Raw genomic sequence first — 14063 nt, 5'->3', positions numbered from 1 at the left:
GTGCTACAAATGTTCACAAACACTTGAGTCTTAAAAGCTCTCTGATAACCATTAATCGGTTATACAAGTCTAATTTTAGGTGCAAAAGGAGTGTGGGACCTATGACAGTCAGCTGGAGTTCTGAAAAAACAGTCCAGAACTGCTGGATTTCATGCATTGAAATCAGCTTTTCATGATATAAAAGTGCTCTTGGACTGCACTGCTATCTCACTACAATACACAATTATGGCTAACAAAGGCAGAACAGAGACAGAATTTACTTAAATACAAAATAAGACAAGCTATTAGACACTATTAACTGCTAGAACCATAGCTGTAGCAGAAGCTGGCACAGACACCTAGTCAGCCCAGAGGACCAATGCAGATGCAGGGCCTTTGGGTACTCCAGAAAGAGTGGCAAAAAACCCAGAGAAGTTGCTCTTGGCTCTATCATATTTTAAACTGGAGCAACAAAAAAGCTTTCTGCAGAGATCTGAGAAAGTAAAGCTTTACGCCGGTATGCTGAATGTAGCAATTTTGTCCTTGCTTCACCCACGTGAAAATATACCTCTTGAAAAACCCTACAGTTAAAATTGGTAATAATTCTTGTGAATTCACATTTTATTTCACCTGTATTTATTTTTCTTTCATCTTTATTATACCTTTTTATACTGCCACCATGTAGCTGACCAAGTCATTATATACCTGCATTTTAACTTCAGAATTTTTGATATATGACTTTTAACAGTTACTAACATGAGATGTAAGTCTGAAGCAGTTCAGCAGGCAAAAATGAAGCATAAGTGAAAAAGCAATACCAACAGAGTATCTAAATTAATGTGAAACGCCTGAGAATTTCCTGAACTAATGTTAACTGGAATGAAATAATTAAAGTGCAAAAAGAACAGCTAATGCTTCTCACAAAACAAAATCAGAAAAATAGATTTCGCTGACTTCTGAGTAGGCAAATTGTTATCAAAAAGTATGCTCTGCTAATTCAACCAGTATTTGCCCCTAAATTGATATGGCTATTAGATTTATTTCACTGCAAGAAGATACATATGGGTGGTGCTGCTTGTTACTGCACAGAGTTCATCATTTATATTGGCTGCGCAGCTCTGCTTACTAGCATCTTGTGCAGAAGTCTCAGGTTTCAAAACATAGATTATTACCACTACTCTTGCTTCATTTTTAGAAATGTAAGTCCAGGAGCTCCTGAAAGCCTCTTCTGTGCCATGCTTTGGCCTATATGATCATGCTCAGCATGTTTCATGTCATGGAAGAGACTTTAGCATAAGACAAATGCTGGATACTCTCCATTCTCCCTTATGCTTTCTGGGTAAAGAATCTAGTTGTTCTGCAGTCAGAAGCAACAATGCCATGGATGTGCAATACAAAGGAAGGATTTAAGAAACACAGATTGCCCTACCAACACACAACTGCCAAAACCAGGTTAACTACGAATTATTCCATTTGAGATCTTCATCATCATTTCTGCCTACCTAAATCTTCATCCAGCTTCGTCTTTGGTGGCTCCCACGGTGGCCTGGCTGCTTTGGCCTTTGCCTGTCGCTTTCCTAACTCATCATCAAACTTTTCATACAGATCTCGGAGCTTGCTTGTTCCTACCACAGTAGAGTCCCCCTGTTAATTAAAAAACAGAACGACAACAACAAAAAAAAAAAGATGGTGTTAAAATAGCACATGAACCAGCTTTTCACAATGAAAAGCAAGAGGGCAAAAAATTCAGATCTGTATAGTTCAGTGAAACATGGCAATACTAGTTAAGGCTCTAGTGTACCATCACATTGTCCACTGGGTGAATGAGCAGAGAAATTACTCAATTTGCTGATGCATTATCATCAAACCGTTGACCTAATGATGCAGAACTATGGGTAGGAATATTCAGTAAAGCTAAGCATTGATTTTTAACAGGTTTAGAAGAAACAAGAGACCTGTAAAAGTATTCGCAATTAAAAAGAATTTTATCAGATACATGAAACACAAAACCCAGCTCATTTTGTTGCCTGGTTTGAATTACCATGTCATTCACTCTCCATGTCATTCTCAAAAAAAACCCTAAACCAAACCAAACCACACCACAAAACCAAACAAAACCAAACAAAACAAACAGCCAAAATAAACCAATCAACCAACAAACAAACAAACCAAAAAATGCAGCTCTATCACCACACCATGTAGTTATTGTGAAGTGTTACTGTGAAGTACAAAGAATACAGACTTCCTGCTTCTGTACAAAATTTCTCCAAGGTTGTGGGAATATATGGTGCTTGAGGCACTTTTACTCAAGTACAGGTGTAACAGAAAAAAAAAAAACGCATCCCTCCTGGAGACAAAAAACCAGCCCTTATCCATGTACTGCTAATCTCAATGCAAACAGAAGAAACTAAAGAAAGCAGAGAATACTAATAAATAAAGCCTTTAACAGGGTTAAGGGAATAAGATGTCTGGGAGGAGAGAAGGATTAAATGACACAACACATGATCCTGCTGAAGGATTCACATTAATAAAGTAACAAATAATAAAAGAACTGTGTACAGTAATTTTAGACTTCTTTCACAAACATACCACTTGATCCATAGGATCACTGGAGTAATAGTTTTCAGAATGGGTACAGCGAACCCAGACTGGCTTAAGTAATTCCTCATCTTCCTCTTCATTTTTTTCAGATGCATTCTCCTCCGATTCTTTGTCTTTGATAGCAGCATAATTTTTCTCCTTGCTGGAGCTCTGGTTCTCAGACCACCTTTCTCTGTCTTCCTCCCATCGGGGTCTCTTTCTCTCTCTGCTTGGAGATCGGCTTAATGCGAGAAAGCAAACAAAAAAGCAAACTCTATTATTTTAACAGTGGCAATTTTCTAATGAAAAACTGCTTCAGATCAGTACATATTCCATCATATAAATTACAGCAAAATCCAATTGCCTCTTCCTCCTAACTTGCATGCAAAGAGTACAGTACTTTGTAGTTCTTACTATTAAAAAATTTACATGAAATTGAAAGTGCTTTTGTATTTTAAACCTTACTCAGGAATTAAAATGAAAAAAAAAAAAGCAAAGCTATTTCAGATTAAAATTCCTACTTGCATTACAGGTGACTTTCAATTTTGTTCCAAGTTTGGAACCTTATCACAAAAAAGTAAGTCACATCACTCTCAACTAAAAGTTATAATACAAAGAAAGTTTCATATATAGCCCACAAACTATCCGCATGATAAAAGAGGGTTTTATTAGAAGAATTATACAGAAGCCAAACTGCTTGTGTTACTCTAGCTCTGGCACTCCTTTGAAACACACAACCTGTGATATTCCTTATGTACTGCAAGAGTACTGTTTTTAAAAGTTGAATGTAGGAAAACTACTAAACTACTTTTATTTTTTTGATCTCCTCTGTCTACATAGCCAATAATGTTGCACTGTTTTCAACTACCCAGGATTCAGAAAGAAATGAGCATCAATATAAGAAAAGATCCTAAAAGATGAGCTAAACATAGAACAACTTTAAATAATCTTGGCACTTTACAGACTGGAAGCAGATGTAAGAAGAAGTTTTTAGGACACAGCAGTGAAGCCCCCTCTCCAGAGATGAATCCTGGTTTTAACTGTGCAAGGTCTTGAGACAATTGACATTTGCATGTATACGCAGATGGCTATATATTTAAGACACTCATCTTTTCTGAGTTTCAAAGCAGGCACAAATACACATGTAGAAAACACAAAAACCCACATGCATGGATGCACAGAGCCTCAAATACATTGAAGACTGAATGTAAGCTTTGTTACCTTCCTGCTCTCTTGTAATCTTTTTTGTAGGATCTGTCCGGTGATGTTGATCTTCTGCTGTCACGGTGCCTATGCCGCTCTCTCTCCCTCTCCCTTGGAGTTCAAAAAATAAGTTAAATACGTAAACTGGCATTTCATATATTCCATACCTGAAAGGAGCACAGAAGTAGGCTGAGACTGTTACTCAAAATAACACACAAGACGTTCTGAATGCTGACCTTCACAAAATTTGTAAAAGATAGACACCTAGCTCCTCCACCTTTGTCATAAAGCCATCTATCTCAATACAAGGGTTAATTCATACCATACAGAGGTACCTTTTATAAATTCACCACAAGACTTGCTGACATTCTTCCTTTTCTCCTGTTACAAATGGCAAAGGCTAAGATTATTCTATCTTTAACCATTCTTCATGCCTCAAGAAGGAAAAGAAAACCTATTCCACGCACAATTGCTCTGTAAGCACAGCAGTCACTCAAGTGTTTCAGGCAAGCCATCTCTTCCTGACAGCCACCTCAAGTACACACAAAAACCTGACAGACACAGAAATCCTGCCACATGCTGAAACTATGAATCTCATCTACAAGACTCAACTTTCAGGTAGACACAGAGAACTTGACCACTTAAATTTCTGGGTCAGAAGACCTTTAAATTAATTGAAGGCTTAGGGAAGAATGACTGGAAAGCTGCCCAGTGGAGAAGGACCTGGGGGTGTTGGTTGACAGCCACCTGAACACGAGCCTGCAGTGTGCCCAGGCAGCCAAGAAGACCAATGGCATTCTGGCTTGTACCAGAAATAGTGTGGCCAGCAGGACTAGGGAAGTGATCCTTCCTTTGTAGTCCAATGTCATGATTTAACCTCAGTCAGCAACTAAGCATTATATAGCTGCTTGCTCAAAAGCCCTCAGTGTGATGGGAAAGAGAATCAAAAGAATCAAATTGAGAAAACGTATGCCTTGAGATAAAGACAGTTTAGTAAGATAGAAAAGGAAGAAGATAATAATGATAACGATAAGAAAATAATTATAATATAAAAAACAAGTGATGTATAAGGCAATTACTCACCACTCACTGACGGATAACCAGCCAGTTCCCCAGAAGTGGCACCCAGCCAGATTTGCCCTAGTTTATATACTGAGTATGACATGATATGATATGAAATATTCCTTTGGTCAGTTGGGGTCAGGTGTCCCAGCTGCTTCTCCTCCCAACATTTTGTGCGCCCCCCAGCCTTCTCACTTCATGTGAGAAGCAGAAAAGTCCTTGACTTAGTATAAACTCTGCTTAGCAACAGCTAAATCATCAACATGCTATCAACATTATTCTCATTTTAAATCCAAAACACAGCACTATGCCAGTTACTAGGAAGATAATTAACTCTACCCCAGCCAAAACCAGGACATCAGCACTGGTGAGGCCACACTTTGAATACTGTGTTCACTTTTGGGCCTCTCACAGTAAGAAAGACATTGAGGTGCTGGAGCAGGTTCAGAGAAGGGCAACAAAGCTAGCGAAGGGTCTGGAGAACACGTCTTATGAGGAACTGCTGAGGGAACAGGGGTTGGTCAGCCTGGAGAAAAGAAGGCTCAGGAGAGACCTTATTGCTCTCTACAAATATCTTTTGGAAATCAAAGTAAAAATTACTGAATATGAGGTCTGGGATTTTGTTTTTGTTTGTTTGGAGGGGTTTGTTTATTCGTTTTTGAAATACAGCTGTGTAAGGTTCTGCAATTAAATCTTTGCATATCTAAATCAAAGTGGCTTCATTTCCACATACACTGTGTGTGAATTAGTGTTCCATACATGACATGAGAAAGCTCAGTTTCCTAATAAAAGCATGTGATCTGGGCGCCCTGGTAAGTATGTAAATACATACCTTTCCAGTATCTTTTTGAATATTCTGGCCTACATCACTAGATGCCCAAAAAAAGGGCAACAAATCTGCCAGCTCACAAAGGTGAGGCAGAAGCATCATACCTAAAAGGCACCAAAACAGTAGCTCTTTCCATGACATCCAAATATTGGCAACCTCCCCAGCTAGAGGGGAAAACAAGGGTGATAGAAGAACATTGCATTGATGCCATAGTACTACGGAACAATGATGACAGCTCTCTCTCTGCAAGCAGAAAATACCCCAAGTTACCTGTTACGCTCATAACTTCTGTGATGAGGTGATATCCTTCCTCTGTCATAATCTGTCCGGTGCCGACTGCTTTCCTGCCTCCTCCTATCTGGACTCCGTCCGCGATCCCGACGATCCCCATGGTTAGTGGACCGATGCCTGTCACCATGTATGTGACTGTGCTCACGATGTCTGTGCTCATCGTAGTGTTTGCTCCTGTCTGGAGACCGTCGATCGCTTTGCGACTTCTCTCCCTGGTACTGACCCGTGTGCCGAAAATGAGTGCTGCCACCACTGTTGTTGGTAGTGCTGTTCTGAAAGGAGCCAGAGTTGTGCTGGTAGCTGTTGAAATTTGGTGGTGGGAATGACTGCTGCGAATACCCTGTGGAGTATACAGGCTGGTAGTTGACCTGCTGTGGTATGACTGGTGGAGGGGGAGGATGCGGTACTGTGGGTGGAGGCATCATGTAAGGAAAGGTGTTTTGCCCAGCAGGAGTTCCTGGCACAGGAGTATTGCTAGGATTTGGCACTGGTGGAGGAGCAGGAGGGAAGCACGGAGGCACCGGGAAGCTCTGCCTCATCTGGTGGTTTGGAAATGGTGGCCTCATGGGACACTGGCTGATGGGATTTTGTGTGGAAGGGGGCACTGGAGGAGGATAGGGCACAAAGTCTGGCCTGGGAGGCATGTAACCAGTGGCTGGAGGGTTTGAATAGGTTGTTGGAGGGGCAGTTTGCTGGTCATACTGGTATTGTACGGAGGGCTGCTGTGGGTGAAGCTGCCGTAGGTTCTGAGGGCGGTAGGTCTGTGTTGAAGCTCTTGCTCCTGGTCCCCCCTGACCACGGGGACATCCTCGCCCGGAATGGAAAGACATGGCTCACCTTTAATGAGGAAAATAAAAGTTCAGTGCCACACAATTTTTGTAGAATGTCCTTAATGCATTTGCAAGAACTACTCCAGGGGGGCTGAAATGACAGCTCCTGCCGCTTCCTTTAACAGAAGCGGTGAACAACGTCCACTGATTTTCACTGGGAGCTTTGCGCTACTCAGACCTCTAGTGAAGGTCATACATGCCCCTTTGATTCCTTTAAGCCTCTAAGCCATGAAAGCACCCTACTGTCTTTAATCCAGAACCCAAACTGGAGCATGCTCTATCACTTGGGGCAAAACTAGACACTTTTGATATAAAGCCTTCAGGCACCCCACACCAAAGAAACCACTCATTTTAACAAATGCTATTGTCATCCAAAGCCCTGAAATAAGGAGTCCTTTCTGGAACAGATTCTACACTTCAGACAGAATGACTTTACTAACACCTCATTGCAAGTTACCTGGTCCAACAAATCTTGTAAAGTTTAAATGAGATAATAGCAATCTACATTCACAATTGAGATCCAATTTAGCAAAGGAGTGAATTCTACAGATATTTCAAAGTATTTTATACTAGGTAGGTATATTTTTGTGGAATGAGAATCTTAGAGGTTACAGAAATAAAAATTATGTAGACTGTGCTGCTACTTCAATTCCACTGAAATACATAGCTCCGAAAAAGTCCCTCAGCTGCCTGTTTGGTCCTGTTACCTTTCCAGCAAGTGCCACTGCTTCAACTAGGCTTAAGTCTTGCTCAAAACTATACATGTCTTTATTGCATTGTATTTATGTTTATAAATGAAAACCACTGTGCTTCATTAAAGTTAATTTTTTAATTACAATGTTAGGTTTCAAAAATTAAATTAAGAAATCATTCATGGTGTCTTGGCTGGAATGGAGGAAGAGGAAAAAAAAAAAAAGTTAAGTAGTCACAGAAGTCAAATCCTGTTTTAAGGGGGAGGAAGAGAAGGAGAAAGATCTGGAAAGATCACCAGATAAAGTCTCACTTTTACTGAGGCTTTGCTGATGCTAAAGTGCACATACAGATTATTCTCCTGCCTGCTACCATGCAACACAGCCCAACCAGATTGCTCAGAGCACTACTTTCAGCTGCATTTCTGTGCCACTGCTGCAAAAGATGGAGCTTGCTGAGAGAGAGCAGACAACTTCTGGAACCAGAGGAAGAAAGGAAAAGAGATGAAGGGGCGAAAGGACTGACATCAAGAAGCAGGAACCAAGAGGACCTACGTCTCTCAGACACACACAGCTCAGTGGAAGCCACTGGAATTGGTGGCAGTGACATTCATTCCCTCTCCAGAACAACCAAAGGCCAAAGTAAGTGAGAATACAAAGTTTTTAGGAGGTAGGAGCCACAATGGTAAAAAGCCACTTGCTCCTTCCAGTCAGTCTGTGCCTTCTCTGTACCTGCAAACCTTGCAAAGGCTCTCAAAAAGAAACAACAAGGGGTAGAGGGGAATGTATTGCCATTATTTTGGCTGGCAACTGTTATTATTAATCCTAATTAAAAACAAACAAACAAACAAACAAAAAAGCTATATGGAATGACTATAAACACCCCAATTATTTTAAAGTTCCCTCCGCTGCAAACTTTGGTCACATCTGGTTTTCATTTAAATTTAAGGAAATTCAAAAACACTGGAAAGGACAAACACAGGAGAAGAAATGTATTATGATGGTGGAAGCCGCCACACAAAGTAACACAGGTTCCTTATAAAAGGCCTCATCCAACCACTGCCTCCCAGCAGTCTGTAACTGCCTCCAACAGCCACCGAAGGATCTAGGTAAACAGAGCGGAGACAAACCCGGAGATGACACCGGCACCCGCCCGGGCTCTGCCTTCCCGCCGCACGGCTCCATTCTCCACACGGAGAAGGCTCCCCACCCGCAGGCCAGCCAGGCCCCGCCACCCTGACCCTCTCCAACACCTAGCAGCCAGCTAGCATCAACACCGCCGCGGGGCCTCCCCCCCAGAACCTTCCCCCCCGCGCTAGCACAAGGGCCCCCGCGCCGCGCGGGGAACCGCGGCACCGCGGGGAAAGAGGAGCCCCGACCCGCCCCCCGCCCCGCAGGTAGCCAGGCACGCCGAGCCCACCTGGCGCCCCGCCAGCGAGGCCACCGGGCCTGCAGCGCCTCGGCTTCCGGAACAGGAAGGTTGTGGGAGGGGTCTCCAGACGGAAGTACCACCCGCCGGGAGGGAGGAAAGGAAGGAGGGTGAGAGTGGGGCGTGAAACCTAGGCCTCGCCAAATCCGGCCCGTCGCCGCCGCGACATGAACGGCGGGTGACCGATGGCCGGCAGCGGGGCCGGGCCCCAAGGGGGCTGCCTCCGGGCTTACCCGGCTCTGCCCGTGTGGGTGGTGGAGGACCACCAGGACGTGAGTGCCTGGCGCTTGGCGGTGGGACTGGGCGGCGGAACGAGGCGTCCCTCGGGGGCTGTGTAGGGAGTAACTTCGTTTCTTTCTTTCTTTTCTTTCTGTGCGGCATGGAGGCTTAGTCTGGTAGGTGAAAGCGAAGGGAGGTGTCCGGTGGATTGCTCCCCTGTACTCTGCCAGCAGCCTCTTCCTGCCATGTAGCCAGGTTTTCCCGGCTCGGGACTCTTCTTTAGGAACAAGAACAGTCCCCTCCTCCACAGCCGTGCACAGACCTTAAAACTGCGTTCGCTGTCACTGCTGAAACATAAATGAAGTTCAGTGCCCACCTGACCTGAGTTCCTTCCCGGGTTCAGCTAATTAATCCCATTAAGGGATTTTTTGCATCTTTTTAAGGGATTATTACTGACTTTTTATGTTTTTAATCATTAGTCTTTGGACTGTGATTGCTGTAGTTAAAAGGAAATAATGCCTATATTGAACTGCTCTTAAAATTAGCTGGGCATTAGTGCAGTACTTGGAAACTCAGCTCTTCAGTATGTGACATGTTGACAGCAAATTAGTAAATACAGTCATATCCTAACAAGCAGATTGATTGCTACTTGATGAAAAATTTTAAATTTGAAACTTTTTTAGTTAAGTCATTTAAGAGGGGAGCAAAGAAGGAATTGCTTTTGAACTGCTGTTTCTGTTTCCCCATGTGATTCGCTTATAGGCATACGCTGAGGCCTTAGTCCTAAGTAAGCAGATTCTGAACTAGATTCTTCGCAAACAGAAAATTTCAGTGTAAAAAAACTTTATTAAAGAAATTTAAAATAATGTACTGAATTTGCAAGTAAGTAGCTTAATGCAGATGATTGTTGCTAAGACTTGGCAAAACATATGATGCTGTGATAGCTGATTTTTCATGGTAACCAAGGACTTAAGGAGTGTTACTGTGGCAGGAATACTGAGATAATGACTACTAATGATCCTTCTTTGTTTTACTGTCTACTAATGTTTTCAATTAGCTTCAAGTCTGCTCATACTAAATGTATACACTGTGTTTTCAGTATAAGTATGTCTGTTTGCATAAAACATAAATGGCTGTTCATCTCAAACTGTAAGAACTTGACAAAAACTTCATATAGTCACTTGCTGACACTGGTGTTCCTTTTCTCCAAAAGAAATCCCATGGCTGCGTTTGCCTTTACCCGAAGCAGGAATAACCCAGACTGTCTTCCCCAGCCAATGCTTTATGTGCACCACAGGAACTTTATCCCCTTCTACAGTATGTAAAAGTTCTGACTGGGGTGGGCTAGCCCTGTTGGCAGATCCTCTGGTGTTGACTGACCAGGTGGCTTTTGGTAAATGTGTATCCCAGTGTTTGAAAGTTCCCCTACCCATTGCTCTCAGTGTAGTTTTTAACAGCCCATTGTACTGTTCGATTTTCCCGGAGACTGGTGCATGGTAAGGGACATGATATACCCACTCAGTGCCATGCTCTTTGGCCCAAGTGTCTATAAGGTTGTTCCGGAAATGAGTCCTGTTGTCTGACTCAGTTCTTTCTGGGGTCTGTGGTACTGTTTTACCACAAGATGTGTTTCTCGAGGCCCAGCATAATGTTCTGGGCAGTGGCATGAGAGCATAAGTTTCCAGCAATCCAGTGGTTGCTTCCACCATGGTAAGCACATGGCACTTGCCTTGGTGTGTTGGTGGGAGTGTGATATAAGCAAGCTGCCAGGCCTCCCCATATCTGTACTTCAGCCATCCTCCATACTAAAGAGGCTTTAACTGCTTGGCTTGCTTAATTGCAGCACGTTTTGCATTTGTGGATAACCTGGCCAATAGTGTCCATGGTCAAGTCTACCCCTCAATCACAAACCCGTCTGTACATTGCATCTCTGCCTTGATGGCCTGAGGTGTCATGGGCGTGTCAGGCTATATCAAATTTACCTTTATGTTGCCAGTCTAAGTCTATATGAGCCACTTCAATCTTAGTAGCTTTATCCACTTGTTGGTTGGTTCTGGTGTTCCTCAGTGGCCCAACTCTTGGGTACATGAGCATCTACATGACAGACCTTCACCACCAGATTCTGCACCCAGGCAGCGATATCTTGCCACAATGCAGCAGCCCAGATGGGTTTACTTCTGAGCTGCCAATTGCTTTGCTTCTGTTGCTGCAACCACCCCACAGGGCATTTACCACCATCCATGAGTCAGTGTAAAGTACTGGCCGTTTTTCTCGTTCAGCAATGTTCAAGGCCAGCTGGATGGCCTCTGTAAAATTACTCGATTCACCCTCTCCTTCAGCAGTGTCTGCAGCTTATTGTAGGGGACTCCATACAGCTGCCTTTCATCTCTGATGCTTTCACACAATATGGTGGGACCCATCAAGCATATTGCTTCTCACTGTCCTGGAGTTTATTGTACAGTGGGGCTTCCTCAGCACGTGTCACTTTTTCCTCTGGTGACATTCCAAAATCTTTGCACTCTGGCCACTCCTTGATGACTTCTACAATGCCTGGATTACTGGGGTTTCATATTCAAGCTCATAGTGTAATTAGTGTAGCCCACTTACTGTATGTAGCATGGGTTGCATGATGTGTAGAGGAGACCCTGCCTTTGAAAAACCAGCCCAGCACAGGTAACTGGGGTGCCAGGAGAAGCTGTGCCGATCACTTCCGAAGCAGCTCGAACCCTTTCATAGGCTGCCAGTATCTCTTTTTCAGTTGGGGTATAGCTGGCCTCAGATCTTCTGTATCCCCCACTCCAAAAGCCGAGGGGTTGACCTCAAGTCTCCCTTGGAGCGTTCAGCCAGAGGCTCCAGGTAGGACCATTCTCTTCAGCTGTGGTGTAGAACACATTTTTCATGTCTTCCCTGCTCCGGAGTGGTCCAAGGGCTACTGCAGGGCCAATCTCTTGTTTAATTTGTTCAAAGGCTTGTTGTTGCTTGGGGCCCCATTTGAAATCATTCTTTTGGGTCACGTGAGGGCTTACAGTCGAACTGTAATTTGGGATGTGCATTCTCTAAAAACCACAGCACCTAAGAAAGCTCGTGTTTTCTTGTTATTAGTTGGTGGAGACATTGCTGTTATCTTGATCACATCTGCATGGAGCTGATGACGTCCATCTTGCCATTTTATTCCTAAAAACTCGATATCCTTTGCAGGTCCCTTCTTGACCTTACTCTGTTTTATGGCAAAACTGACCTTCAGAAGGATTTGGATTATTTTCCTCCCTTTCTCAAAGACTTCTTCCACTGTATCACCCCACACGATAATGTCATCAGTGTATTGCAGGTGTTCTACAGCTTGCCCCTGTTCCAGTGCAGTCTGGATCAGTCCATGGCAGATGGTAGAGCTGTGTTTCCACCTGGGGCAATCGGTTCCAAGTGTACTGGACCCCCCTCCAAGTAAAAGCGAACTGTGGTCTGCACTCTGCTGCCAAAGGAATTGAGAAAAATGCTTTGGCAATATCAATTGTGGCATACCACTTGGCTACCTTTGATTCCAGTTCATATTGAAGTTCTAGCATGTTCAGTATGGCAGCACTCAATGGTGGTGTGACTTCATTCAGGCCACGATAGTCTACTGGTAGACTCTAGTCTCTGTTAGACTTTTGCACTGGTCATATGGGGTTATTAGATGGTGAGTGGGTCGTGCTGATCACTCCTTTGCTCTCCAATCCAGTATTCACTAGAAGAGGATCCCATCACCTATTTGGCTTCCATGCCCTCTAATTCCAGGCTACTGGTCCTGTTATTCTAACACTGGAGCAGCCAGGTGACAATGTGCTTGCCTGGACAGTGGTTGAAATCTTTTTGTGTATCTTGCAGCTCACTCAGGAATAGAGATCAGGTGGTTACCATTCATTTATGACTTATAACCCTTACTCCTCCCCACGCATTCACTGTCTATCTTACTCTTTTGATTTTTGTGAAGGTCCTACTTCAGAGAAATCTGCCTTGTCCACTTCCTTCTACTCCCTCTTAGAAGCAGCTCATTCATTCGTTACCACATGGGCTGACTTCTTCCAGTATTTCTTCTTGTGTACAGGGGCAACTGATACTGGCACAGGTTGGTTCTTTGTTTCAGCTGCTGTGTCTGTCTTGGGGTTTGGAGTAGCTGCAGTACTTGTCCTTTTGTTATCAAATCCAGAGACCATCTCTTCTCCTTGAGGGTACTGAAGAGTGTTGAGCAGGGCTCTGTAGGCATGGGCCAGGCCCCAGCACATAGCAGTGATTTTTGTCTCTGGAATTGCTAGGGTAATAGCATCATTTTTTCAAAATATTTTACTGTTTTTTTCTGGATTCTGCACTGGTTCAGGGGTGAAATTTCAGAACACTAGAGGTGCCCACTGTCCTAGGTACTTGCTCATACTATCCCACACACCCTGCCACTCATAACTGTCCAGTCTCTGGGCAGATCCCTGGGTGGTATTCTTAGATAGCTGTTTAACTGTAAACAAGACCTGAAACACATTTAGGAGACATAGCAATAGGAACGTGCTGGTTTGAATATCCTGGGGATATTAAAAATTGTCAGGAGTGATTGTAATTAGCGTGAGGGAGAAGGAGAAGATGGAGGAAAGTATCTCCCCTGCAGATTGACTCTCCAAGAAAAGGCGGAAGGTGTAATTATTGATAGTACCCAATAGATGGCTCCCGAAGTACGAGATTGTGGCAGTGCTAAGTACAAATACCAGATCAGTCTCAGGACCAGCAATTTAACAGTATCATAAACCAGTGTTACAAAGTGCAACCAAATTATAACCTTGCCACGGCCCCCAGAGGTGATAAAACAGCACACAAAAGGGAACATATGCAGCAATTAAAGTGTTACAGAACACAAATCTGAGAACATTCACAGCAACCCTTGAGAGAAAATAAATTGACATTGTGACCAGTGACCATTAAACTAGTAT

The 14063-nt window shown here is 43.4% G+C and overlaps 2 protein-coding genes across 4 annotated transcripts in view; one reads left to right on the top strand and one right to left on the bottom strand.

The window, feature by feature from the left end:
• Window positions 1-8995, bottom strand: part of DROSHA (drosha ribonuclease III) — a 68887-nt gene extending 59892 nt beyond the window's left edge. For both annotated transcript variants that reach the window (XR_008970918.1, XM_057399420.1), the window contains exons 1-5: window positions 8884-8995; window positions 5924-6781; window positions 3781-3873; window positions 2569-2800; window positions 1482-1623 (exon numbers count right to left, since the gene is read on the bottom strand). Coding sequence is in view for 1 of the 2 variants with exons in the window: in XM_057399420.1 (XP_057255403.1) it covers window positions 1482-1623; window positions 2569-2800; window positions 3781-3873; window positions 5924-6774 (1318 nt within the window). In the remaining variant the exon portion in view is untranslated. The remainder of the gene's footprint in view (window positions 1-1481; window positions 1624-2568; window positions 2801-3780; window positions 3874-5923; window positions 6782-8883) is intronic.
• Window positions 8996-9035: 40 nt separating this feature from the next.
• CUNH5orf22 (chromosome unknown C5orf22 homolog) overlaps window positions 9036-14063 on the top strand; it is a 49625-nt gene continuing 44597 nt past the window's right edge. For both annotated transcript variants that reach the window (XM_057399419.1, XM_057399418.1), the window contains exon 1: window positions 9036-9164. In XM_057399419.1, coding sequence (XP_057255402.1) covers window positions 9078-9164 — 87 coding nt within the window. In that variant the 5' untranslated portion in view covers window positions 9036-9077. The remainder of the gene's footprint in view (window positions 9165-14063) is intronic.

The sequence above is a fragment of the Pezoporus wallicus genome, unplaced genomic scaffold, assembly GCF_028554395.1.
Source record: "Pezoporus wallicus isolate ANWC-B61680 ecotype Strahan unplaced genomic scaffold, APGP_CSIRO_Pwel_v1 contig_818, whole genome shotgun sequence".
Lineage (NCBI taxonomy): Eukaryota > Metazoa > Chordata > Aves > Psittaciformes > Psittacidae > Pezoporus > Pezoporus wallicus.
This window is presented reverse-complemented; position numbering and strand designations above follow the sequence as displayed.